The sequence below is a fragment of the Petromyzon marinus genome, chromosome 6, assembly GCF_048934315.1.
Source record: "Petromyzon marinus isolate PM22_M1 ecotype Great Lakes invasive population chromosome 6, UKy_Petmar_22M1.pri1.0, whole genome shotgun sequence".
Classification (NCBI taxonomy): Eukaryota; Metazoa; Chordata; class Hyperoartia; order Petromyzontiformes; family Petromyzontidae; genus Petromyzon; species Petromyzon marinus.
This window is the reverse complement of record NC_133672.1, coordinates 2,123,217-2,144,953: the sequence shown is the minus strand read 5'-3', so window position 1 is coordinate 2,144,953 and position 21,737 is coordinate 2,123,217. Positions and strand designations below refer to the sequence as shown.

General features: G+C 47.6%; 1 protein-coding gene across 3 annotated transcripts; it reads right to left on the bottom strand.

The window, feature by feature from the left end:
- Positions 1 to 708: 708 nt before the first annotated feature.
- On the bottom strand, positions 709 to 21,581 carry TTC13 (tetratricopeptide repeat domain 13). 3 transcript variants are annotated; one of them, XM_032948407.2, is made up of 23 exons: positions 21,155 to 21,581; positions 18,570 to 18,652; positions 18,339 to 18,414; positions 17,491 to 17,561; positions 17,284 to 17,349; positions 16,246 to 16,338; positions 15,427 to 15,543; positions 14,730 to 14,840; positions 11,255 to 11,337; positions 10,209 to 10,350; positions 9,138 to 9,312; positions 7,472 to 7,628; positions 6,877 to 7,007; positions 6,601 to 6,733; positions 6,350 to 6,442; positions 6,042 to 6,125; positions 5,572 to 5,653; positions 5,092 to 5,216; positions 4,568 to 4,703; positions 3,693 to 3,772; positions 3,109 to 3,187; positions 2,862 to 2,941; positions 709 to 2,565 (listed from the first exon to the last, which is right to left on the bottom strand). In XM_032948407.2, exons 1-23 carry the CDS (start codon positions 21,513 to 21,515, stop codon positions 2,451 to 2,453), a joined length of 2,673 nt encoding a protein of 890 aa, XP_032804298.2. In that variant the 5' UTR covers positions 21,516 to 21,581; the 3' UTR covers positions 709 to 2,450. The 3 variants fall into 3 exon arrangements, with proteins under 3 accessions (XP_032804298.2, XP_032804299.2, XP_075919822.1); XM_032948408.2 differs by having other exon boundaries at positions 5,092 to 5,213; XM_076063707.1 differs by having other exon boundaries at positions 7,472 to 7,629; positions 9,154 to 9,312.
- Positions 21,582 to 21,737: the final 156 nt, after the last annotated feature.

Genomic DNA, 21,737 nt, shown 5'->3' with positions numbered 1-21,737 from the left:
GTGACACCAGTGGTGAGTGAGTGGGTGAGTGAATCAGTTGATGGTGACACCAGTGGTGAGTGGAGTGGTGAGTGAATCAGTTGATGGTTGCACCAGTGGTCAGTGGGTGGGTGAGTGAATTAGCTGATGGTGACACCAGTGGTGAGTGGGGTGGTGAGTTAATCAGTTGATGGTGACACCAGTGGTGAGTGGGGTGGTGAGTGAATCAGTTGATGGTTGCACCAGTGGTCAGTGGGTGGGTGAGTGAATTAGCTGATGGTGACACCAGTGGTGAGTGGGGTGGTGGGTGAATCAGTTGATGGTGAAACCAGTGGTGAGTGGGGTGGTGGGTGAATCAGTTGATGGTGAAACCAGTGGTGAGTGGGGTGAGCGAGTGAATCAGTCTCCGTCTTCTTCGAGGAGGAATGACAGAAGGCAGGAAGGAGGCGGCTGTGTGGGCCACTGTTTGGAACTCGTGTTTATTTCGGACATCCGCGTTCCCAGGGATGGTGGATCACGTGGAGATTGGGGTTTGTTTGGTCACGTAATCTTTCTAGGTTCATTGATCAGGAATTATTTGGCGTTGGTGGACCGCCCTGCTGGTTTTGGGACACCGTGAGGTTTTCAAGGACACGTAAATAATACATTTAAATTACCGTCATCACCTCCGCTGTTTGGTATATAAACAACCAACACTGGTAAGAAATAAAAAAAACCACGCCATTCGAATTATACTGATGAAGGCACTGTTTAATGCAGACTTAAGTAACAATCTTGCATCCAACTGAGAATGCCACATACAGTTCTTGCTCTTTTATGTATGGCAAAGAGTGAGCAATCGAATCCAAGTATTCAAATTAAACAAGGTAAGACTTTTTTTTGTTTTTTTCCCCTGGGCGTTTGACGCCTCAAATTAAAAGTGCCAGCAACCTCCGCCGTCGGAACTCTTGGCAGGTGTTAGAAATAACAAAGGCGCCTATGTACGCACACTTCTTTTATGCATTGAAGAGATGATTTTGATCAAACATGTCCTGGCAATCTAAGTAAAATGACCACTCACGCCCTCACCCCCCAACTGCAACGCTTTTCACCGGCTACGTTGGTGGTGTAAACACTGCAGGTCGGCGCCATTCGACAGAACGGCGTCAGGGATCCTTTCTCGAGATTTCACCAAAAGTTAATCGGATACTCGATTTGTTCACCACCCCGTTAATTGACACCCCATGACCATCACCAGTCATCCCGCACTCTGCGCAATGAACACGTCTCAGGGTGAACGCCATCTACCAGCGTGGTTGGGGGTTAGGCAGCCAGTTGTGTTGACGCACGCAACTTTAACCACATTTAAATTTAGTACCTTGCAATCGATTGATTCACCGATCCAAAACACTGCCTTTTAAGTGCCTACTCTTGAAAACAATGCCGTGGAGTATTTTAATAACTCAATTACAAGGAAAGAATGCTGCTTCGATAATGCCCAGCAGGCACCGCTGGTCGGTGGTGTATAACCCCACTTGATCTATGCAGGGCAGCATTAGCGATGGTGGTGCGACACGCACATCGACCACCGACCAAGCATCAAAACAAAATGCGTAACTCCATCAACGTGCATGCTCTTGGTTTCTGAGCCAAAACAGATAAAATTGACTTCTGCAGAGTAATTCTTCGATAGTTTGCACTGGCCACATCTTATGCAGGCATTCTTAAAAAAAGAAAAACACCTGGTTCCTCATATTTGGTTGTCAATGATTGGAGTGTGACAAAATCCCTGCCTAAGCGTGCATTCCGACACTACTACCAAACAATAATCAAATATAAATTAAACATAAAATAATCTCTTTCAGTGTTCCCTTTATGTACTGTATGTCTAAGACAAACGTCCCTTTTTCATATTTTAAAGGGCTTAGCCACAGTTAATATACCTCCTGCTCTCCAGTGATGTGCAACACACTTGTACTTGAAGTGGCCAACATTTCTTCAAAAATAAAATTCTGTAAAAGTAAATTTATGACACTTTTTTCGAATTGCACAATTTCTTGCATGAAATATGCTGTTAAATAACAAGGCCCCACAAAGGTTCTCAACTTCCTGTCATCAAAGTCCACACCAACTTGGATTTGCCTCCTCAAACCAAATGCTGGTTAGCACAACATTCTAACAAAGAACCACATTCATCTGTCGTCTAGTTTGACCAACAGCTGCTGTGGCTTCAAGATCCAGTCGCAATCATCATGCACATCCGAGCATATCACCTAAATTTAACTGAAAAGAGGCGACTGCAAAACCTGAAACATTTGAATGTTTAGTCACAATGACCGTCCATTGAGAGCCCGTTGATCTAGACAGGCAAGGGAGATTGGGCTACAGTGGTCCCTGATCACAAAAAGTTGACGACTTGTTGGGGTGTAAATAACAGCAAAGACAAATTAAAGTAATTTGTGGTTGTGAAGGAGAGAGGCGGCCCAGTGGCGCTAGGATGCGCGGTGGCAGTGCGACGCCGCGTCGGTGTTGAGCACCTCCAACACGCCCCGCAGCGTTGGGAATGTCTCGGCCACGCTCGGCAGCCCTGACTGCACCCACGATGCACTGGGGGGGGGTTGGGATGGGGGCACGGACAGGACAATGGACTGTATGATACAAAACCAGTGAGGTCAATCGCACAAAAAACGGTACAGCCCAACGTTCAGTCCTTCACACCGGAAGGGAATGTGGAAGATTAAATTGCATTTATTAACAATGCCTGATTCAGTCAAGAATAAGATGTATCCAAGTGGAGAAGTGTACTTAGAAACTAGGCAGTGTGGGCACATGTACGCCAGGGGAACGGTTTCAGCCAAAAGTGGATGGATGAGTGCAAAACTAAAAATAAATAAATCTAGTACCTTTTTAATTTAATCCAAGTTCTCATCGTACTGATGAAGGCTTCCGGACTGCCAGCAGTCATGGCCTCCAGGTCAACCAGCTGACAAGAGCACACGTACACACACGCCACGCCTCCACATTCCGCACAGCCACAAAAACAAAGAGCAACAAGAGCACACGTACACACGCGCCACACCTCCACGTGACAAACAGCAACAAAAACAATCAAGCCCAGGGGGCGCTACCCACACTGTCGGCACGACTCACCATTCCCTTCGGGATTTTCACGGAGATCTCTTTGCCACTGGCCAGCAGACCCCCGACCAAAATGGTGTACGCGACCACGCTGGAGGAGAATGTATCACACAAAGAAACAAATGGCAAAGTAAATAAGCATCGCCTATGATTCGGTGAAATGTCAGTGGAATAAATATTGGGAAAGTTCAGAAAGACAAATCGATGTCTCTAACCTGAGATGTTTTGTGGGACTTAGATTTCTGCATTAGAGCAGAGGCTTCTGGCTAGCTATCGAACAAAGACGGTCACTGCATTGCGCTCTTTCAGATGCGCTGCGGCCGTCTGGAATGCTCTTCCGATATTAGGAAGCCACTGGAGCTATGCACTGTTAAATCATCTTGATTGGAAACTAATTTCTTTACAAGTGCTTTTTGTGTTTAGTTTTCGGTTCTTCCCCCGCACCTCCGATTAGCACGGTTGGCTACGTACGGTGCGAAAGAATTCCAATATACATACGGTAATAATGATGTTGCATCATTTCTAATAGCGGTGTTCTTTGTCGCTGGTCCCCCCAATCACTGACCTCTGGTGAGTCAAAGAGGTGAAACGCTCACCTGGAGCCCCTCGAGAGAGGCATGAGGTTGTAGAAGTAGTAAACCATGGAGAGCATTATATTGCACAGCGTGTCCACATCCTGGAAGCACACAACCACACATTGTTGAATTAATCGTTTAAACACATGGGCCCTGAAGCTCAAGGTTACTACGAGAAATAAAAAACTAGTTGTGAAGCGTGAATCTGCGCTCGTGTTTTTCTTTACAACAGCAGAAAAACTCTCGATAAGGTATATTTTTCATCGGCTGTTGTCCATCGACTGCTGGATGTAGGTCTTTCCACACTGCCACTCGACGGTAAGGCCCAAAATAGGATGAAATACCACTGGCGATGCACATGGCTGGGAGTTAAACCAAGATTGTTGGGATCCATATTCTTTGGGACTTTTGGTAAAGTGGCTTTACCGAAAGACCCAAAGAATATGAACTCCTGCAGTCACGAAAGCTTTAAGTCAACAATTGTTGGGATCGTAGTGCAGTGCCCTAACCGCTGCACTACCATACTTCACATGCAGGCAATAGAAAGGTGCAGCTCTGCAATTTCCTGGTCACACCACTACTGGCGGAGGGTATTTTTAACTCAATCTTCCACGCTGGCCAGACATCTTGGAAGATGTAGGAGTACCCACACTTTAACCCACCGCAAGTGACCTGCCAATCGATGTTGGTGTGCCCATTTATACTCCTTAGTGGACAGAGATGGCCGAGATTCAAGAAAATTAGTCCCACTGTTCAACCTCTGGATTTCAAGTCCAGTGTACTAATCATTACACCACAGCAGCATCCCACAAACAACACACACACCGTACAAATAACATACAGTAACTTCACACATTTGTACTCTCCTCTAAAACATCCCGGGCACGCACACTCACGCCGGGCTGTGCCGAGAGTCGCATGCGCTTTCCCTGCTCCAGGAACTGCTGGAAGAGCTCGCGGATTTCCGAGTGGTACTCGTCTGTGCGCCGTTGCGTCGTCTGCGTGTCCGCAATGAAGAGCACGTTTCCCACCCTGCAGGATGGCGACGGGGTCGGGGGACAGGGACGGACAAGATGAAGGGGCCCCTGGTTCCCCCTTGGATGCCCTGGGTCTCACTGATGAATGAGCACCCAGCTCCTTGAAGATCCCCTAAGACTTGTTGTTGGTGCTGGCACACGGTCAATTTATCCAGGTGCTGTGCCATGGCGTTTTTTTCTCTCCTCTCTCCCATGCTACCCTGTGCTGACCCTCTCACCCTGGCCTCCACTTCCTATCCTATTCTTAATTTGGTAAATTGTCTCGAGATGCACTTGAGTGTATATGTATGTTGAACTTCTTTCTCTCCACCATACGTAGCCAACCGTGCTAATCGGAAGCGCGGGGGAAGGACAACAAACTAAACACAAAAAGCAGTGCTTACGCATCGCCCGTCATGGTGAGCGTAAAGCCGTCCAGCTGCTGGTCACGGTCGGCCCTGCCCGGCACCTTGGTGGCCACCATGAATCCAGGCTGCTGCTGCTGCTGCCGCCCGCTGTGGAAGATCTTCTGAGGCCACCCCCGCCATCATCATTAGCACACAGGACAACAGCAAAATAATTAACAGGAGCACCACCGCCACCTTCAGCAAACACCAATAACTCTGACGCTGTCATCAACTCTAAAACCTCCACCACCAACAACAACACAATAAAAAAAATCACTGCCATCAGCTACACCATCATCTTCAATCGCAACAGAAATTCAACAATACCACCATGATACCACCACTGCTGTCAACACCGATACCAACCACAATAACCACCATTATAATTAACAGCCATACCACCAGCATCAATATCATCATGACCACCACTGCCACCGCCCGCACCTACGACAATGAAGGGTCAGCACGAGCGCTCACCTTGAGAGCCGGGAGGAGGTCCTCCACCGACCTCGCCTTCTGCACCGACTCCCGGGTCTCTCCGTGCAGCTTGGGGTTCGTTCTGTGCGCAGGGACAAAAGCACTTTTACCGCAGCACGTTCAGACGAGCCTCACAAAGTCCAGTCACCGTGCCCCCCTGCTCCCCAACCCGTCTCCATATACAAATATACAATTGTTTATCGAGCAACAGATGCCAACATTTCCTTCTTGTCAAATGAGCACGTCACCAATAACACTGGGAGCAGAACGAATGCAGTTTGGCACACCATAATTAACCTAATTCTTTAGATTTTTTTATCAGCCAGTACAGGAAATGAATGCCACGTGCTATGCCAGTATAGGAAATCAATGCCACGTGTCATGTACAATCGAATAACATCTGCAGTAATACAACATCAGTTTCACGTTAGCCGTATGGTATGTAGGCACGTGACAATGCGAAAGAATACCCATAATGCTGTAAGAGTTTCTCCTTCACGGAGGTCAGCATCCTGTCAAAGTACGTCGCGTAGCGCAGGTTGCTGACGTGACCCCTGTAAGCACAAGTCAATGTAGTATCAGTGCCGGTGTTGACGTACGAGTCAGTGATGGCATTGGTGCTGCCGTTTATACATGACCATGTGTTGGGGTTAGCGCTTATGTTAATACACGAGTAACTTGTGGTGTTGACACACGCGCCAGTGTTGGTGTCAGCTACTGGTGTTAATGCTGCTGTTGATGCGCAAGTCAGTGCTGTCGCGCCGATGCAGGTTTTAACCTGACGAGGTTGATGTGGCTGTTGAAGCCGCTTTTTAGGCCACGTGCCGGCATCAGGTCTAGCCACAGTACTGGCTGGTCTGGGTCAACCATCCTGAACCATGCACGCACAGAAGGCCGCACACAAACGCGCGCACACAAACACGACAGGTTTCCAATCGAGGCAGCTGTAACAGTACGATATCGGTACGACGACGCGTGCTCAAAACGCCAAGGAGCCCCGCGCACGTCTCGCTGCACCGCGACTTTCACCTCCTCCACTTGACGGCGACATCGAAGAGGTCCCTCCACGTCAGCCTACGGCTCTTCCCGGCCACGCGCACCTTGCCATTCCGCCACACGTGCTGGAGCGTCTGCATGACTTCCAGTGCCGCCATGCCCATGGCTGCACTCGGTCAAGGCACGAACGAGCGTCAAACGCTCATTTATCAGTGGGGGGGAAGAAAAAAAACACAAAAAAGACAACAACCGTTCTCGGTTACGTCAGTCTACATGCATCGATGTCACCCGCGACACGAAGCCCCCCACCTCTGTGAACCCTGCGGTTGGGCAGAAAGCCGGGCGCGTCGTACTGCATGAGGGAGCCCAGGCGGTCGGCCGCGCACACCAGCTCCCGAACGTCGGCACCGTAAGCGTCGAAGCTCTGCGGCACAACGTCCCTGACGGGGGAGAGGCGCGGGAGGAGGCGCGGCGAGTTGGCGCGGTGAGCGTTGCAGCGAGTGGCGCGGCCAGTGGCTCGGCGAGACAAAGGACTCTTTTCACGGGAGACTTGGGGTGCCAGAAAAAGAATGTAATTCGAGCATACAATGTTAAGTAACGAACTCTGTTTCAACTAAGCCGTGGGCATAGCTCCTGTGAGAGGGCTTGGGGCAAAGCAGGAAGACCTAGGCCAGGATTTATCAAATTAAAATCCTTGCAACCCTCATGATGTGCGACTACCAACCATCAGGTGCGCAGTCGATTGATTCACACACAAGTTGGAAATCATCTGTAAGCACGGAAAGCCGTGCCGCGAGGAGTCGCGAGAACTGGAGTTTGATAGCAGCTGACAGATGAGGGTGGCGGAATCCCCGAAGGCCGCGGGCGGTGGTGGTGGAGGCGGGGGAGGGCGTACGGCCCTTACCTGATGGAAGGCTGCAGGCCCGGCTGCTCCTCGTATCCCTCGAGCAGGAACGGCAGGTTCTTGGCCCAGTGCTCGCGGAACGCTGCCGTGAGGTCGTGGTCGGCGCTGCAGTCGGCCACCGGCGTGTCCAGGTTGGCGTGCAGGTACCGGGAGTACTCTGAGAAAATAAACAAACCGCAAAGTGAGTGCACATTTGCCAGGCATGGCAAAAGGCAAACCGTGACTTGAGTTGTACTTGCAAAGTTTTCTCCTAAACTTTAGAGGATTTTTTTTTATTCTTGTGAATTAAAAAACATTTTTGTGCCAAAATTACTGTTCTAGCGCCCTGATAATAATTGTTTAAGCGCACTTTATAAATTACATTTATTATATTCTATTATTATAAATTACACTTGTTCATATTTTCAGATTGGCTTTCCCTCATATATGAACATGTTTGTTTACAAAAGATAATTGCAACTGCGTAGGTTACGGAATAAAACATCAGCTTCTCTACGTGGATGCAGTGATGCTTACCTGTAATCCAGCGCTTCGCATGCTAGGATCAGTGGATCATACACATCTGTCAAACTCCCAAATATTCTGGGCTACGAGGTGGCCAGGGAGGTGACAGGACAGCAAATTACTTTATAAACCCGTCTGTGCAGACCTGCGAAAGCCATCTGGTAAGCGTGGATATTTTCCGGTTTCCTCCCAAACAAACCCTAAACACTCCATTAATCTGAATTGGTCAAACATCCCAATGCAGGACTCTCCTCACATGACGTCTAGGGACTCAAATATATTTGCCTAGCTAAACAATTTACTTTGTTAGTTATTCATAATTCCCAAATTGTGAAGGGCCAAAGACTGGCTGCGTACAATGTCCGTGGGCCTTTTGCTGTAATTTGGAGGTTAAAAGAGCATGAGACATAATTCACAAGTGTACGATATTACTGGGTACCCCTTGAAATCGAGACTTCTGGTCTCAATGGGCTCTCACTTCGCTATAAGTGGTCATCTGCATGTCAGGGTGAATGACCAAACAAAAATCCCAAGAGTAAAACATCAACAGCAATTGCGTTTCGTCGTTATAAAGCTCTATTTTTCTCTCAACGTGTCACAAATTAACTACCGGCTTACAAGTTCCACCACACGAAATAACTGATCTCAATGTGGCCTGCCCTGTTTACGAATAACAGAGCGAATTTAAATGGGTTCAGGGCAGGTATGCGCAATCTCACAAAACAAATCGACCCTTCGCAGCCCAGAGCCCTGAAAACGATAGCGGCGCACCCCTCCGTGCCTCCCCACCCACACCCCCCCCCCTCCCCCGCGGCAAGCACGCAACACACGGCCAATGCGGGCGCCGCACACGGCGACACGGCCGCATTCCGAGCATGCAAATGGTGCGACAGTGGACAACGGAAAATAACGAGAGTGACTGTGGCCGGACACCGAAAACGACAACTCAGGGATGCACACACTGGGGGGCGGGTACAAAATGGTCCCCCTACAACCGTGCCCACTGCTGGGACAAGTGCCATCATAGCGAGCACCTATTTAGGCCGAGAAGGCACGCAAATCAGCAGTGTGGCTGGCACCATGGCCGGTCGCCTTCGTCTCCCCGGGTACTGTTTACAACATCAACGTCGGTTCAGCAACGCACGCTCACAAACACGCACACCTCGGAGGTACTTAACACGCAGGTACTCTGGGCTGGCCTTCTGCCCCGGCAGCGGCTCGTTGAGCATCACTTTGGTCTGCGCCTTGACACCCTCGTAGAACTGGCCCAGCGCGACGTGGCTCAGCCCCTTCATGTACTGGCACACCTCGTTGGAGGGCTCCAGCTGCAGGCAGCGCTGACAACGGGGTAACAACGCAACCGGCGGTTACAACTCCGCTGCCTTCACACACCTCGCGATAAGACTTCACAGGGACCGCGAGTGCACGCACCCGTGCCTCGTCTTGCTCGTTCGCGAGAGAGCCACCAAACGGAGCACACCCATGCCGAGGACTCGGGCGGCATGACTGCCTGCGTCATCTCATCCACGCTGCGTTCGAACCGCTGCCACGCCGCAGGTCAACACCACTTGTCTTTCCGCTTTGTTCCCTGGATTCCTTGGCTTTGGAGCGCCCTCCCATCATCTCTTTCCTAAGATTTCATAAAGCTTGCTCAAGTCAAGAAACGTATGCACTCTTCCATAATAGAGGTTTTTTGGGGTTAAATCGCGTAAATATAAATGTGCCGTTACACTCACCACCACCCGAGACAGCCAATTAGTCAGGTATGTCACGTAAACAAAACATCCCAATTTGTTACTAGTACAGCAGAATAAACCCACAACGTTGACAATTTGAGTACGAAGCTTCTACCAGTAATTACAACTAACTTCATCAAGGGTACAGCTAGAGTTATTAATATTGGTCGCGAAAGCCTACGTGTTAGTCTGAACTCTTATCAACCTCAACAGTGCCGTTTTTGGCTGGCTGCTTGGCGATTCAGGCCCTTTGTATATTGTGCTTAGCAATGATGATAAAAAAACACAACCACCTCTCTCAGAACCTCATCCCCTCACTAGATCAATTCTCACATACCACCGGTAATTTGCAAATTCACCACACAACTGGCACGACTCATCGAATTACTGCGAATCAACAGAAACGGCCATGGCTCAGACAGCCAAAACAAGGCACGCACAGCTTCCCCAGAGCAGGGTGGGGGGGGGGGTCACCAGAAAAAACAATCTCCTCTCACCTTGAAGTCGTTGAGGGCCTGGCTGGGCTCGCCGTGGTGGTACAGCATGATGCCGCGCAGCTGGAGCGACAGCACGTGCTTCTGGTTGAGAAGCAGCGCCTTCTGGAAGCTCTCCATCGCCGCCTCGAAATCGCCCAACTCCCTGCGAGGCCACAAAGCGAGGGTCGACAGCGGCCCAGGAGACGCGCGGGAGTTTGTCAGCCGGCATGGGCCCTCCGCGGCGCCTCGAGCCCCACTCGCTCACACTGGAGGCGTGTGCGGAACCGGGTTTGTTTACAGACATGTACGAGCATATGACGATGCATCGATGAAAACCGATTCTTACACTCGCAAAAACAACAAAAAAGGACGTTGTTTCCGATGGATATAAAATGCATGCAAATAATATGGTCATTATAAATTGAGCCTAATGGAGAAAAACATTGTAAAAGTGAATCAAAATATGAGAAACGGTATAGGAATGAGCAATCAAATAAACAAGAGATGAAAATCATCTATTCTCAAATCAAACTGTGATCTGTAAACGGAAACAAGTCACCACATTTCTGGGGCTGTGGTCTATGACATATCAGCGATTCTATATGCTGTTGTCCTTTGATATCGCAAACTTCAGAGAAGGCTCATGCTTGATAGATCCCCTTAGGCAATGCTATTCACCAACTCCTAAACATACGCAACAATAATCATGTACGGGCTTACAATAATCATGTACGGGCTTATAATAACTCACTGCTGGACAAAGCCCTTCCAATGGGTGTGCTCGTCATGGGTTTTATTGACAATATTTAACCATGCTCATCAATGAGCGTTTGTGAAAGGGGTCAGCCAGGATCGGTTCAGATATTACTCGCTACATTAATGTTTGCCTTGGCGGGAAACCAAACCGCGGCTACCAAGATCACCACAGCACTTGATCCACTGGGACGCCGCTCTCCATATGCGTGATAAAAAAAACACAATCGGTGGAGTGCTGTCCGGTTCACGAAGAGGGAGCTCATGACAGAGCGAAACGATGCGAATCGACGGACGCTGTGGAATGCTTTCACCTGTAGGCCTGGCCGAGGCTGCGGTAGACGTCTGTGTAGTCCGACTTCAGCCTCAGGGCATCTTTGAACGTGTCCACAGCCTCCTGCGTGTGACACGCGCGCACAGAATACTCTCACAACTAGTCGCGGGGCTCGCATAGCACAGGCAGCGGGGCATCAAAGGACAACAAAGAACAACAGTTTCGATTTAAAGCTTTCGTGACTGCAAGGATTCATCTTCTTTGGTTCTTTCGGGAGAGTCACGTAAGAACCAAAGAAGAAAGAACAACAGCTTGCCAACGAATCTCTGGAGTAAAGCATAGCTGAGTCTGTCTGGTTTGTACGTAAATGGGAAAACTACCCGGAACAACGAAGTGTTATAAGCTTGGTCTGCATAGTGGCTAGAAGAAGGCAGTACAACAATGGATTCTTGAATATCTGCTAGTGTGTGTGGAGCATTAAGCGTAATATAATTGCGCCTATGGAATGTGCCCTATCCAGTCAGATCTCTGAAGCCAAGCAGAGTTTGGGCGGTGTTTGGATGGACGACCACCGCACACAAACAGCTTGTCACAGCGCTGTGGGGATACATCTTGGGCAGCAGAGGACAATGTACAAAAAAGCAATGTTGGACCGCACTTCTATGCTTCCACATCTACGCTCCTCCCCTCCACCAATCTGCACTGACTACTGTGTTGAAATATGATCAATTAACAAGTTTGACCTGCACAGAATGGATTTACAAAAGGGCTGTGCATGTAATAAGTAATAAAAGTGTTTTGTGCAGGGCCAGGTACAGACATGTAGAGCCCCCACAGGCAGCGCTGGGCTTCAGAGTGGCCTCATCAGAGAGTCAAATTATTTAACATTGCTCACACCGAGAAACGCAAGTGCTGCTGTAAATCAATCAACTACAGTGTCCACTGTACGTATGTTGAACTTATTTCACACCGTACGTAGCCAACCGTGCTATTCGGAGGCGCGGGGAAGGACAATAAACTAAACACAAAAAGCATCTTTGCTTTTCAGTATTTATTTTCGGTCGCGCGATATCCGTTCAGTCATGCATTTGCGATGACAGAGTTGCTAATGGTTGTTTGTTGGCGTTTTTCCCACATCGCACACACAGTAAAGTAAGCTTTGATTCATGTGGATAGCCGACGACACAGTGTGACAGCTGAGCACGAGCCGTCCTATGTTAACTATGTTAAGACATTCAAAGTAAAATAAGCTGCTGGAGGATGACGAGTCTATTATGCAGTCGGGCGGTGTCAGTGTTGTAGAACTAACAGCCGCGTGTGTCGGCAGTGCACTCCAGGAGACCAGGCCCCACCCAATCCCGGCATGTTCACCGAGACACACGGTCACCACCAGGCGCATACCGACGCATCGATTCCGTATAGATTATTGCGTTCACGGTGTGTGCTTCCAATCACGCATGTCGGAAAACAACTGTTGACAATTCATCCAACCTAAATGCAATTGATATTACGTTGTGAATTGTACAAAGACAAACAAATGAGACAAAAAATAATTTCTAATGGAATCTTGACCCTGAATCATGATAATTCATTTAATCACTTGGGGGAAATACCATTTCTAGGTTCTCAAAACCATGCCAAAATAAGGCAAATTGTACATTTTTACCCTTTGCCCCAACAAAGGGACATTGTCTCAGTGCATATTCATCACTCAACTTACATATTTGGCATGCATTCGAAGGTGATCTGCATCTTGCACGACACAAGGCAAACGTGATCTAAAAATCTTGTGGTGGCAATCTCCCTGGATTTTGGCTGAGCTGACGACGGAATGACCCTGTCGCGACCACCCCACGGCATGCTGGTTACAATCAAGATGAAAGTCACTCAGGGCCCCTGCCCCAGGCCGGGAGGGGTGGGGAGAGGGCGCTCATCTCCACGTGCGCCGCCCGCCACGGCTTCCGTTTGCCACGGCTGCCTCGCGCCACGGTTGCCTCTCACCACGACTGCCTCACGCCACGGTTGCCGCGGTGACGCTACGCGAGGCGAGGCGTTGGTGGAAACTGCTTCAGTGCGACTAGAGAGTGACTCACGCTGTCAACTGATAGCGCACACCCGCAGGTGGGAACACGTGAGGCGCCGCAAACATCTGAAACATTTTTAGAAGCGTTCACCGGCTTCTGCGGCTTCACCTTCTGCCTCACGACAATATGACAAGGTGGTTTATCTTGCTAATTTTGACTATTTACACATTTCGTTTTTAGCTACGTAGTCAATGAAGCACCATTGATATATATACGAAGTGGTGGTCAATAAGTACCACTGATTATAACAAAACATTAGTTGCACAAACCTATTTAGCATTTTGCGGCACAATCTTTGAGTATTATTTAACTACTAGCCTTTTGCCCGTCCAAGGACGGGTGTATTTCAGTAAATGTGAAACTTGCAAGTGAAAAGCAGACCGCGACCTGACATTCATTGCATACATTTCGTGTGCAATTTTTAAGGCCGCGGTGACACAGACTTATTTCATTTCAAGGTTATAATCCCTTGTTCATCACGACGTCCTTTTTACTTCTATGTCTCAACAGCGCTACGGAGATCGCGTGACGTGAGGGTTCTGCCTTTGTAGTGAGGGTTGTGAGTTGACGTTGACGAGGGGGGAGGAGGCGCCTCGGCCCCCCATGTGGAGTGACGTCACCCGCTAATTATTATTAATGGAGGGGGTGTCCATTTGGAAAATGTCACCTCTTCATGATTATTCATGTGGTGGGCTGTTCAATGTGGAGTGACGTCACCTGTACATGATTATTAATGAGGGGGGGGTGCTACATGTGGAGTGACGTCACCCGCTCAAGATGATTATTGAGGGGGGGGGGGTCCATGTGGAGGACGTCACCTTTTCATGAGTATTAATGAGGGGGGCTGGCCGACGTAGAGTGACATCACGCGCGGGACACATAGATATTCTTGGCTTATTGGATCAATTTCAATAGCACATGAATTACAATAATTTAGAGTAATTAGTCTGTTAGTATGCAATTATAACATCCTCTTCTCTAAAATTCATGACCAATCTTAAAAATATATAATAGGTGACGTTTCGAACAATAGACCTTCACAGCACAGAGAGAGAGAGGCCACAGCTGTAATGCAGTGTCTTACTGATCAGCGTGATGAGTTAAAAAATATATATATTACACCTCAGCTAACAGTCCTTTCATTTGTCATTTTCATTTGTACTCACATATTTCCCATTGTTATAATTGGATCGGTTAAACGAAGGCACACCTCTAGCCATAATGGTTTATCGACACAGATAACGCTCCTTCAAAATTTGCTTTTCTCTAAAAGCAGCAACAGCACTTCACGATAACCTTTTGCCCCCGCACATGCGCAAGAGAACGAGAAAATCAATTCATCAAGAAGGCGTGACACCAGAACCCTCAAAGCCGGGGCAAACCCGTGCTCCCTGTGGCATGTTCCCCGCGTTCCTCCACCCCACCACTCACCCGAAGCTTGCCGCGGTGGTAAAAGGTCAGGCCCTTGTAGTGCATGGCGACCGGCTGATTCATGTCCAGCTCCAGAGACTTCTGGAAGTCCTCGTACGCCTTCGGATAGTCCTGCAGGCAGGGCGGACAGCAATGGTGATGTTTACAATTCTCATTTCGGCATCACAATTACATTAAGTACTATTATGATAATGCCAATATTTGATTTGTGGAAGCCTTGCTAAATTTTGAGAATTTTTCATGAGGGTCCAACATTGCCATGATTGGCCAATTTCATTTGTGACTTTTTGGTATGTGGGAGGAAACACGAGTAAACCATTCTTGTCCTTACCAGGCTGAAACCCGCTTAGCTTCCAAGCTCTAAAACAATTGGGGATATTGAGGGTGATTATTAAAATACACATCTTTCTACGCAAACTTTACAATTGCATTGAATAAAAATGTACCACCAAGGAAATTACAAATATGCAACTTTTCAAATTTCCATAAGAATTGGATTTTGTTTCTGTTCCACGACAATCTTGGCATTTGGAATTATGTCCGATGTTTAACCCCCAATGCTGGGAGCTTCTTCTCACGGAGTGAAACGTCGGACATCACGCCGTACCACACGCAGTACAACCAGAAAACCCATCGGAGAGCCATGCTGCTGTTGTTGTTTTTATTGTCAGGTTTCGGTTAACGGCACGGCACGGACCTCGGACATGAAGCTGAAGGTCCCGCGCAACAGGTAGAGCCGGGCCGACGGGCGCAGCGCGATCGCCCGGGTGCAGTCGGCCATCGCCTCCGACGTCCGGCCCAGCGGAGACAACAGCTGCCACAGCACGACAATCGGTCGTTAATTCACACGCGCACGGCCCTCGTGTCAATCCACTGCTGGACGAGGGCCTCCCCCCACACCGTGAGGGTTCTTTTACTATACCTTATCATGTTGGTCAGTGCGGGTCAGTAAAGTGGGCACCGTATATGTGGAAGCATAGAAGTCGAGCGCGCAAATGAATGTTTTCCGTACTTCCCTCTGCTGCCCACCAGGTAGCCCCGTAACCCCGATGACAAACCCTGTTTGTGCGTGGTGGTCACCCATCCAAGCACTGTCCATGCTAAATCCTGTTTAGCTTTAGAAACCTGATGCGATCAGGTGCATTCTTGCGGACTTGGCCATAGGCTTCAATCGCATACTTTTGTGAACACCATTTTGGCCGTAGGAAACACAAAACGACCGCAATGAAGGCAGATATGATCAGTTCTAGAGCACTAATACTCATACTTTAATTATCTAATTCTAAACATAAACAAGCAAAACAATAATGAAAAAGAGACGTTTATTAATGTGTCTATAGTCAATAGCCTATTCTCAAAACCTTTCAAGCATCGCTCTTTCTTTCGTCATTATTGAACACTAATATCTTTAGCAGGTGTGATGTGTACAAGACAGCATGGTGAAATTCTATCACAATCGCATAGTAAAAACATGCATTGCAGTTAAAACGTCTGTGATCAGACAGGGCCCGCTCACCTCTGCACGCTGCTCATAGATGTACGCTGCCTCTGGTTGCAACTGCAGAACTTGATCGAAATCGGCGAGCGCCCGTTGCATGTTCTCAATATCCTGACAGCGCCAGCGTGGGTGGGGGTCAGTGCACAATTCAGACCGTCATGGCACCGCTACAACTCTTATAACCTAGGTTATCGCGAGTGTCCTCTCCATTCATCTCCACTATTTTCGCACTGGTTCGCGCTCATTCATCCATCGATGCAAAATAACGCGACGAAACCGATTGTTTTTTTCAAACGTGCTTTCAAATAAAATTAAAACATTCTGCCCTATATTAAATCGTTACATTGTGGGAGTACATATTTTGCATCGATATTACTCGTGTAAAGGTTCCATTACAAGAAACCACTGAACATGGGTGTGCAGAAGTCCACACCTACGGTTTTTTTTTTTCCAATTGCCAAAACCCAGAGGTATTGCTTGCAAAATGAGGCTTGTTATATCAGTCGGCTTTCACCTGATGGTAAAAGTGCGTATGATGCACGGACGGCGTAATGCTTTCCAACACTGCGCTTCTCTTCGGGTACGGACGCCAATGGCTATGTCAAGGCAAAATTATTTTGTATATTTGCAAAGTCATTATTGCTCTCGTTTGTCTTTAAGGTGTTGGAAACGCCTTTATCAATTTGGCAGGTTTTCAATTAGTCTCTCATAGCAACGCATAACTTTAAGATTAAGGTTGGTTCATATAATCTCGGCAAGAGTTATATGCATATTGAACTTCTTTCACAGCGTACATAGCCAACCGTGATAATCGGAGGTGCGGGTTATGCCCCCTTTACGAGTTACGCCCCCTTTACGAATGGATGGACAGCGAGAGCTCAGGCATAAACGTGTTCCGCCTTCATTGAAAAGCAGTAAAAAGGTGTTTGATTATAGTCCATGTCGATAGAAGTGATTGGCTCTTCTTCAGTAGTCTATATTGCACATCAGCAAACATTGACAGTAAAACATTAAAATGTGGCAGTGCAAAGAAAAATATTATTGCAATCTCCTTACCTGCAGCCCTTTCCGCGCATATGCAATGGCCCTGCCGTACACAGCACTGACCAGGTCTGCGGTGTCCTAGTGTTTGTAGAAAAGCATAGGCACATTGCAGAATTGTTGGGACTCATTGTGTGCGGTGTTAAAGACTCACGCGTCAAGAGGGAGGTGGCGAGTACGGTACCATGCATCATGGACAACGGTGTGCGAAGTGGACTTTACCTGCAGGAGAGACGTGAAGTGTTTGATTGCCTCATCGTTCAGTCCAAAGTGTATTAACACAAAACCGTAGGCTGAAAACGGAGAAAGAAAATCGGTCGTGTAAAACTGTGCACAGGGCTCCAGAAAGGCAGTGGATTTAGGCCAAATATACTTCATCTCCTTTCACGTGCATTTTAAATGGAATGTTCCACGTGTTGGATCTTGCTGGGTTGTTAAAAAATTGCAAACAGAACTTGTTTTTTTATTGTAAACTATACCTCTTTAAGAGCACCACTATGCTATGATTGACAAAGCTGGTTGACCCAGATTGCCATTAGAAAAGAGACTTCTGGTCTCAATGGGCACTCAACCAATTTTAAACACCGTCTTTCTGTCATGTAGCATGTGTGGTTAGCATCAGTAAAATTGTGTATTTTAATATTTCATGAACAGAAATTTTCATTTTTATTGTTAGGCATGTAAACTTGACACTTCATCATCCTAAATCTTTGTGGCATCGCAGCAACTCTACTTTGCAATCACAAATTAGTGTGCGAATAAGCACAACAAATGTGGTTTGATTGATGAGATATCCAACGCTTATATATATAAAATAATATGATTTACTCAGCAAAGCCTCACAGGGTGATTGGATTGTTTAATCAAGGCAAGTTTTCATAACTACGCAAGTCCTTTATAAGTAAAGCTTAATTTAAAAACGATCAACAACATGAAAAGAACAACGATTGTACGAGCACGTGGCCAAAACATAAACACCACTTTAAAAACACAGCGGTGACCGTGCGGCGATGCCTGCAATAAACAAGATAAGCGGACTTCCCCAATTCTCTGTCGCACACGATACAGACCGAGCTGGCGGTCGGTGTCGAGCACTCCGCTGGGAAAAGGAAACTTCCTCTGCTCCGCCAAAACCACGGCCTGGCTCTGCACGGCACAGATAAGGGGACATCATCGTAGCTAAAGGGGCGGCACGCATCGGCTCACCTGTTCACGTGCAATGAATAAAAAAGGCACCGTATATTTATAGGTGGGAGGGGGGGGAAAGAATTGTAAGATTAGTAACCAAAGTTTGACGTTACCAGAAAGTTTTCGTTGTTGATGGATGACTGTTCACACGACACCACTGAATCACAAGCGACGGGAAAATCGTGCCTTAAAGAAACTGTAAAAAGATGCGAAAAATTAAACAAAGATACGGATTTTCAAAAGCTGTCCACCTCAAGTAAAACTGCACATGCTGACAGTCGCAATGATAAATGGCAGGGCAGGCCAAGAACTCTTTCGTGCGCAGTAAATTTGATGGATTAAGCTGCAATTACGGACTTCTTGTTGCGTTTCCCCACATGTACGCGTTGGTCGCATTGCCCTCTGCCTGACACAGAACTACTAAAAACAACCATTCATTGACGAAGACAACTCTGGGCATGACAGCCTTTTATTTAACACGTGATAGACGTCGACGAAAACAACGAGATCTGTCATTGCAAATGCATATCTGGTGGAATTATTTTGATTCGTCGTGTTGGCAATGATGGCAGTCACCTTGCTGCAGTCAAAAGGTCTCGCTTATTTTTATTAAAGGCTGATGTGTCTGTACTCGTTGTCTCGAGTGGGATACCTATCAACCCATATATGGTTTACCCCGTATTCCTGTACAGGGAAATTGCATTTTCAGGTCCATACGGCGTACAGCCGTTTCAAAACGGGCAAAAAACACAAATGCTGTCGATTTCTTTGTGTTTCTCCCTTGTGATGGGACTGTGTAGGATGGACGTTGATATTTATAAGGCCACGAGGTGACCAATAAGGTCCTAATTGGACTGTAATAATAAGGTAGGCACTGATAAGGGGTTGACAGGTATGTGGGCGGTCATATTCCCAGCAACCTTACACGTTTTCATATTTACCGTATATAATACCCACAGTTACACACCGGATTTACGGTGACTTGATAACTGAATGCACACAATTAAAATAAACGGTGGCAGCTATTGCAACCAAAGATCGTTAAATAAAATTGTTTTTTTTTAAACAAAAGCTATATTGCAAATCATAACTGTAAACAGGTCAGCAGAATTTTCATGCTCGTGAGGTTTTGGAAAGTTCTCAGTGCAGCTGTGGCTACACGCGGATATACACAAACTGCTCCACAAAATTCACGTGGTTTTCCAGTCATCTAACGAATGCATTGACCATAGATGCTGTTGATAGCTTACACACGGTGTGCAAACTCTGCCAGATTGTTGCAATTCCACATTTCTAAGTCGGGAACCAGTCCAGGAGTTACCAAGTGATATTTAGTTCACCACAAGCAGTGTGTGTGGTTAATGCAGAAAGTATTCCTTGCATAAGGTTTCTGTTTGGTGTTTGAACATCTTAACACAACTGTTTTATTGCCAGAAAGGGTAACACACATTGTATATTTTAATATTTAGTTGCAAAGACGCACACAGAGCAATGGGGCAACGATAAGCCAATCTTGGAAATTCCACATTCCCATGCCAGGTTTTTGTGCCTCGGACATCAGCCATTGTTGATATTTATTTAACAAGGTAAAACATTACAAACTGTGCGTATATTTTCGTCAACTTTTTTGTTGTTGCATACAATACTGTGCGTTTAGAATGGCGAGTGAGTGAATGGGTGGGTGAATGAGATAGAAAGCGAGCTATTGAGTCAGTAATGCCCTTTTTGAGTGAACGAATACATCAAGTCAATTATAATTACAATAGCAGCAGCATTGCGAGCTGAGATAACAATTAAAATTGCGTTTAACACGTAGGCCTTTCGCGACCAATATTATCCATAAGAGGTGTTTTGGGTTAGATCACGTAAATATAAATGTGTCGCTAAACCCGCCACCACCCGACACAGCCAACTAGTAAGGGTTGTCACGTAAACAGCTAGTTGCAATTACTGGCGAAACGTCGTACTCAGATTGCAAATGTTGTGGCTTGGCTCTCCAACACACCGGTTAGTGCTGTAATAATTGGCCACGTTCTGTTTACGTGACAACCCTTACTAGTTGGCTGTGTCGGATGGTGGCGGGTTTAACGACACATTTATATATTTACACGATCTAACCCAAAAATCCTCTATTATGGATTACATTGCGCTTGCCATTCATCACCAATGACAACTACAACTTGAATGATTGGAACCACAGGTGAGTTGTTTTGTCAATGACTAACCCACTCAATGGCTTACTGGGATAATAAGCAATCCACAAATGTACCCAGGAACGGAATTAACGAAGCACCCACCAATCTCACCGTGTAAGTCACCCACTGTTTAACTTAATGAGCGAATGCCTCACTCACTCACAGCCTTAGCGAAGTCACCCACTGACGTGACTGAATGAGTGAATGAATCGCTCACATTGAGTGACTTACAGAATAATTAGTTACCAACTGACTTCCCTAACGAGTGACTAAATGAATGCATCGCCGATGGTCACCCACTGCCTGACGTTACGAGTACATGACTCGCCCGCTGACTCAGCGAGTGACTCGAGAGAATAAGTAGTCACCCTCTGACTGACTGACTGAGCGCTTTAACCCACCGAGAGCGAATGACTCCCCGCCACCCACCCCCGAGTGAACGAGCGAGCGAGTGAATGAATGAACGAACGGATTGGATCGCGATTTGGGTGCGCGAGTCGCACCGGGCACCGCATCGGCGCAGAGATGCGGGAGGCGGCTCCATCGTTCCCCGCACTCGGCACCTCGCTCGGGAGCCGCTGTGCCGGGCTCCGCCTGGCCCGGCGGCTGCTGCTGCTGCGGCTGCTGCTGCTGATGTTGTTGTTGTTGCTGATGCCGCTGCTGACACACCTGCCCAGGTTCCTGTTCGCCCCCAAACAGCGGCAGGCTCTGAAAGAACTCGGCGCCGCGCGTGGACGACGAGGAGGCGGCGAGGAGGAGGAGAAGCAGCGAAATAAGCAGCGGCATGCGCGAGAGACGAGGAGACGCTAAGGAAGGGGGAGAAAGAGGAGGTGGTGGAGGAGCTGACAACACCAACACCGCCATGATGATGATGGTGGTGGTGATCACCGCCCCCCAACGCTGCCGCGGGGAGTGACGGACGCCCGGAAGCAGGAAGCGCAGCACCGGAAACACGTGTGGGCCTCGCGCGGGAAGACGCTCGGCCACGTGCTTCAGTTTGTTTTCGTTTCGTGGTGTTTGGCTCAATTGTCGACCCCTTATCAGTGCTGCCTCACTTATTACAGACCAATTCAGACCTTATTGGTC

Excerpts from the sequence above, each read along its gene's own strand:
- TTC13 (XM_032948407.2), bottom strand. The coding sequence starts at position 21,515 with ATGGCGGTGTTGGTGTTGTCAGCTCCTCCACCACCTCCTCTTTCTCCC. Across the intron at positions 17,562-18,338 it reads CGACACCGACCGCCAGCTCG|CCTACGGTTTTGTGTTAATA; the intron begins GTCTGTATCGTG and ends CTCCGTTTTCAG. Across the intron at positions 6,443-6,600 it reads GTCGCCGTCAAGTGGAGGAG|GATGGTTGACCCAGACCAGC; the intron begins GTGAAAGTCGCG and ends TGCATGGTTCAG.